Here is a 6434-nt window from a genome sequence, read left to right as displayed (position 1 = left end):
GTCCACCACCACAAATCCCACTTGATCGAACCCGGGTCGCCGCTGTGGGAAGCCAGCGACTAACCGCTTGAGCTATGGCGCAGCCAGTCTTTTTAGTTACGTTGCATGTTTATAATATAACGTGGTCTTTAGAATTGAAATTGATTCGCTATCTATGTTAGAGGCCCATTTTTCGGCGGCTTCCGGAAGAAACTTCATAGAGCCCTGGGGGGGGGGACTCGCACTTTGGGAAACGCTGTTTCAAATTAATAGGAGGTTTCGCTGTCCCGCATTCCGATAGCAGGGAACTGTGTGTTACATTATGCTAATGCTATAAAGGTTGCAACACCGATGACATATCTGAGGAAACCATATTTATGCACTCCACGTCAATCCGACTTTCGAAGGAACTCGGGGAAGCAGCAGTATGGACACGTGATCTTGCGCCAAAGATATCTGCAATAGAAGACCACTATGAAACCTTTCTCGTTCATTCAGGCAAATCCTCATTTTTTCTCTGTTGATGGTTAATACTTCCCTTCCTCTGAAACTCCACGTGTGTCGGGTAATTCTAGGGTTTCGAAGACGTGCAGTTGTGGACGAATTCTCTGGTAGGGGCGCTCGTTTGTGTAAGAGTCGCCTGCTTCAGAGGGAGAATATATAGATTTCATGAATAAAAATACATTGTATCGAATGCCTTGTTTTTGCTTTAAGTTGTGGGTCGAGTACAGCTTCTGATAAATAACGTTTTAATTAAATTAAAGGCCATAGTTATGGCTTACTGAAAACAGAGCGCATTGTGCATTGTGAGAGTTGAGTTTAGAACTCTACTTGAAACTGCTTTTCTGTCTTTCGAATGTCAGTTATATATATATGGTTCCATATAATTTGATACCTGTCAACAGGAATGAAAGTTAGTTTCAAGGTATGACTTGGGTCATCAATGGCTGATGACACCTACCCTTACATATTCTTACGTCTTGTTTTAGACGTTGCGAGAATACTGCAGGTATATTGAACTATGCTTGGATCCTCGCGTTGTAATTATTACACACACATACTGCAGCGTAGCGCCGTCGGTATAGCGACTGACTATGGGCTGGACGACCCAGTGGTCAGAGTTCAAGTCCTGGTAGGGTCAAGAATTTTCTCTTCTCCACGTCATCCAGACCTGCTCTGGGGTCCACCCAACCTCCTCTTCAATGGGTACCGGGGCCTCTCCCCCGGGGTTAAAGCGGCAGGGGCGTGAAGCCGACCACTAACCTCCAGCTAATGCTGAGGTCAAGAAAATGTGGATCTCTACATCCACTCCCCATGCGCCTTCATGGCGTAGTGTTTGATTAGTTAAGCACAGGGACAACTTTACCTTTTACATATTTCAGCGTTGTCGCGCAGTAGGCTTAATGATTTTCTCAAAGGGCCACCACATCCAAGCGCCATCTTCCCAAGGGGTGCCGCACCACACTGTTGTATGAACCTCTTTAATTATTCGCGTTGGAACTTTTCCTGCAGAGATCCTCCTGCAAGCGCCACATGTCGCCACGGAGAACTTTGAGCAGTGTAATCTGGGCTCTCGGAATATGATCGACGCATGTTCGTCTGTCAGTTCCTTGTGCTTAAGCACGCCATACCACATCGTACTGCCGTGACGATATTGGTACGCACTGAGGTGCAAACTACTCTGCGTTGCAAGGAAGCATAAATATTCGAGAAGGCAGTATTCCATCGTCAGCATGATATGCAAAGCTTGCTGCACGCCTGCGTTTGGGAGATGGTGGCGCATCATTGTTCCCTTGAGCTGTTCCCTGTGACTCTCTCCTCCCCTCGTAAAGGAGCCATTTGGGGGACGCCAGTTCGAATGTACAAACCCAGTCTTCGTATGTATCACGGCGTCATTACGCCTTCTGTGCACATCTGCCCCATCGGTTGGAGAAGAGTTTCGGCCTTATTGGCAATTACGTTGACTGGGGTGCACATGCAAGAGCATTGTGATGAATTGTTGTGTCTGTAGCATGTATTGACCGCTCATACCACATTCGTAGAATGCCTATTGGAATGTATCAAGTTTTTTATTATTATTCTTAGTGGGGTGAGTTGAGTCCACTTGGTACTGCGGCCACTTCTGGCCTATTGTACCAGCCCCAGATGACAGATGACGGTGATTGTGGAGCAGTTGGTGGAATGAAGATTGGCAGGGGATACTGAAGTACTCGGAGAAAACCTGCCCCAGCGCCACTTTGTCCATCACAAATCCCACATGACCTGACCCGGGCTTGAACCCGGACTGCCGTAGTGGCTAGCCAACGACTAACCGCCTGAGCTGGGCCGTGCCATAGCTCAAGCGGTTAGTCGCTGGCTTCCCACCGCGGTTGCCCGATTTCGATCCCGGGTCTGGTCAAGTGGAATTTGTGGTGGACAAAGTGACGCTTGGGCGGGTTTTCTCCGAGTACTTCTGTTTCCCCTGCCAGTCTTCATTCCACCAAATTCTCCATCATCATAATCACCAAGGGCAGGCTATAATAGGCCAATCAGTGGCCGCCGTGTCGAGTGGACCCAGTTGGACTCTTCCCCCCACTAAGCGAATTAAAAAAAACCGCCTGAGCTGTGGCACGGCCATATGTTACGTTAGCAGTAGTCGAAAACGTACGGGAATCGCCGTAATGTGGTCACGTGTTATTAGTAGGGTTGCGAGACGTCGAGGCTCCCACATTTTCTAGACAGTCGGCTCACAGATGGCGGTGAGGTTGTCAGCCTTACGCGCTGGCCGCCCTTTATTCCCAGGAATATTCCTGGTACTCATTTCTGTTAGAGGCTGAGTCGATCCCAGGGCCATAGGGCGGCTGGAAGGATTAGGTAAACTGAAAAATCCAGTGACCTAATTGGGATTCGAACCCGCTCGCTTCCGGCTTATAACACGGTGCCTCAACCAGCTACGCTACCGCCTGCCCCCCCCCCCGGTTATCAGTACGCATTTTATAAAGATGGCGGTAATGTTAGGATAATACTGATTAGGATCTTAGAGATCTCGGAACTACAGTCTGTTACTGTAGGCCTGTAACATACAACATTTTTTTAAGTCATGTCTATTTTACACTTTATGCTTCATTACCATAAACTGTTAGTGACCAGGGAAAAAATTAAAACGTTTCCGGTCTTGAAGAAAGCAGTCTTCTGGGATTTGACACCGTGTATATGTGGTTCAAATCTTACACGGTTTCCGGTCTTGTCTAATGTCAGGATTATGGATACAAACCTGGATATGCCATGGCATAGAACATATGTATTCGAGTGAATTTTCTTGTCAGATACTACACTAAAGTTTTTTCTTTCAGGTGTCACGTAACTGGGCTTCCCATGATACCCCCCTGGATACCCCACTACCATCCAAGATGGCAGGCGACATTCCTCGAGTTTCAGCAGGTAAAATTATCTGCATTAGCTTTCCAATTTCAATTGTGGGATTGTTTGTCAGGTTACTTAATGGAATTGCGTCGCATGCAGTGATTTTATAGTGTCAGTGAGAAACGATAGGCTGATTATGTAAGACCTGAAGCTCTCACGGCGACTAAGTTCATGAAATCCTCTCTGGCTGTCAGCTGTGACTCACTCACTCATGGAGCTGAGCCCTTCTTGAGACGCCGCCAATTATGCAGCTGCTCAAGAACTTCACAGCCTTTTATGGAACCCGAAGGTTCATTACCGTGTTCACAAGAGCCCTTCACCGGTCGCTATACTGAGCCATATCAATGCAATCCCGTTCTAAGATCCATTTTAACGTTGTCCACCCATCTACGCCTTGGTCTTCCCTGTGGTCTCTTTCCATCTGGTTTCCCCACCTATATCCTTCCAGCTGGTTAAAGTGACATATGTTTTAAGGATCATCTGTGTCTCCGTCATGATTGGGACATGTGATCTTTCAAACATCTGTCGTTTTTAAGCAACTGACACCGCTGATAGACCCAAAGGATTTTATTAGGCTAATTATGAATAGTGTATGGCGTGGAATGACAGTTTTGGTCTATTTCAAGATCCTGTCCTAGTAACATAAGGAGTGTGAATATCACAGTATGATGACTAGGCTACGGGAAGGACGCCGGGGATATTGGGGCTCTATTGCAGGCAGAAGCAGACATTTGTCAACCCCTTCATGGAGTTCACACCGGCTCTGGAACCCACCCAGCCTATCCAGTGCATACCAAGAGTATTCTCCGAGGATAAAGCGAGCGGGGTATGAAACTGACAACCCACCTCCATCCAGTGCCGAAGTAAAGAATGCGCTAAGCAATACCTCGTGCGGCTTCATGGCTTAGTGCTTAATTAAGCGCGGGGACTTATCCTTCCCTCCTCCCCTGTAAGTTTACCAAGTGTCGGAATTGGGAGGTTAACATTCGGGAGCCCCACGGATTCAAATTTTGATCTTGTGGCTAGCTATGCAGATTGAGGATTTTCGTGATTTTCATGAGTCCGGGATAGTCTCTTAAAATAGGCCACGGTTGCTTCTGATCAGAGTCCTTGATACAGACTTCCACCATGTGGAAGTTGTCAGACATAACGTGAACCTGTAACATCATCTCAAATTATTAATACACAAGTAAATGTGTTACACAAGGATTTCCTCAGCAGAAGTAGTAATATTTTTTTGAAGATTTGTTACCACGTAAAATTTAAGACACTATTATTGGTTACACGCCAGGCCCCAAGCCTTGTTTTCCTCGTAAATCAAGGAAAAGTGCCTCGTATTAATCATATCCTACCGGCCTAATATCACTCCAAAAATTCATACGTTAACCAAAGTGAAGTTTCATATAAGTACGAACAGAATGTTGTGTGTTCATATTACAATTTACTGGTAAAGGTAGAAAAGAGGTAAGGTCCCTGTGCTAAACTAATTAAGCACTTTTATACAACCTCTTTATTACAACTGTCACAACACAGCTAATATCAAGATCAGTGCCTAGTTTCGGCTATCAGTAGTCATCATCAGGCAAATACACGGTTAAATTATATACACCACTGAACCGCAGTACTAGTAAAATTGAATACAATATTATTAATTATATAAAAAAATACTTGACATAAAAATACAATAAATTAGATTATATAAAACAAGTTATAGTATAAAACAAGAATAAAATTCATTGATTGATGTTTTACATCATCAAGTCAGTCGTTGGTTTTGAAATTTTGTTGCGTTCCCGCGGACAAATTGGAATATTCTATATTTTGTGTATATAAAAATTGTATAGGAGGCTCGTGATGTAGATGTAGTAATATTAATAGTATTTAGTCGGTGCCCCATCTTACAAAGTATTGTCCGTTCTGTAGGGAATGTAAACAACGACTCTAGGCACTGATCTTGGTATTAGTTGTGTTGTGACGGTTGTATATTGTAACACAACAGGATGCATGAAATGAAAAAAAAAAAAATTAATTAAGCACTGATCCATGAGAGTGTATGGGGGTGGTTGATGAATATAACCGTATTTGCTTGACCGCGGCGCTAGTTGGAGGCGAATGGTCAGCTTCACGCCCCTGCCGCTTTATCCCCGGGAAGAGAGCTCCCGATACCCGTTGGATAGGAGGCTGGGTGGACCCCTGAAGCGGTCTGGACGATGTCTGACCCCTCAGTGGGCCAGCTGGTATCCAGTCATTATACCGACTGCGCTATCCTGGCTCGAATTATTTACTTGTAAACTGAGCAAATATTGTTTCGAAATATGAAAATAAACACCGCGAATGTTTACATTTTGAGCCGTGTTTGATTGTAGTCCTAGGACCCTTTAGTTAAGTTGCATCATGTTTTGGTCATGTCGTTTGGGCCGTGCCTAACAATTTTTGAAAAATTAGAGGGGAAATGTACGTATTTTATATACAGTTTACCCCTAGGTTAAATAGTCTCAATACTGACAGGGTTCTTAAATACTACAAAAATATATGTGCAGTATATAAAGACTAGGCTTGCGAGTCGTACGAGGCGACCAAAAGGGAACCCAGTGCCTGAGGGTATAAGTGGGCCACTGCTCCTAGGTGATATAAATACGGGGACCCGGTCCTCCAGGTTTGGGGAATCTCAAATCTGAGACAGTAAAATGTGATGAGTTCCGCAGGACTCGGACCTGAGAATGACTGCACTGGCGAGGTCCAGCAGCAGCTGTAGACAGACATAAGAAATGTGATCGCAAATATTCAGTTGAGAAAAAAAATATTTGTCATCAGCATAAAGGGGCTTGACTCCAAGGCGAACTAATTGGCGGTAAACTGCTAGTCGTATTTTTTTTATTGCTAGTGAGGTGGGACTTAAGTCACTTGTACTGCGGCCACTTCTGGCCTATTGTACCAGCCCCAGATGATAGGCCAGGGTGATTGTGGAGCAATTGGTGGAATGAAGATTGGCAGGGGAAATCGAAGTACTCGGAGAAAACCTGCCCCAGCGCCACTTTGTCCACCACCACAAA

The 6434-nt window shown here is 45.0% G+C and overlaps 1 protein-coding gene across 1 annotated transcript in view; it reads left to right on the top strand.

Moving 5' to 3' along the window:
• The window catches only part of LOC111873864 (FAM172 family protein homolog CG10038), a 44141-nt gene that overhangs the window by 30548 nt on the left and 7159 nt on the right, over positions 1-6434 (top strand). The window contains exon 7 of the mRNA XM_033755258.1: positions 3312-3399. Within this exon, the coding sequence (XP_033611149.1) occupies positions 3312-3399 (88 nt within the window). The remainder of the gene's footprint in view (positions 1-3311; positions 3400-6434) is intronic.

The sequence above is a fragment of the Cryptotermes secundus genome, unplaced genomic scaffold, assembly GCF_002891405.2.
Source record: "Cryptotermes secundus unplaced genomic scaffold, Csec_1.0 scaffold459, whole genome shotgun sequence".
NCBI classification, from domain to species: domain Eukaryota; kingdom Metazoa; phylum Arthropoda; class Insecta; order Blattodea; family Kalotermitidae; genus Cryptotermes; species Cryptotermes secundus.
Note: the sequence above shows the minus strand (reverse complement) of the source record. Positions and strands in the feature narration are given on the sequence as shown.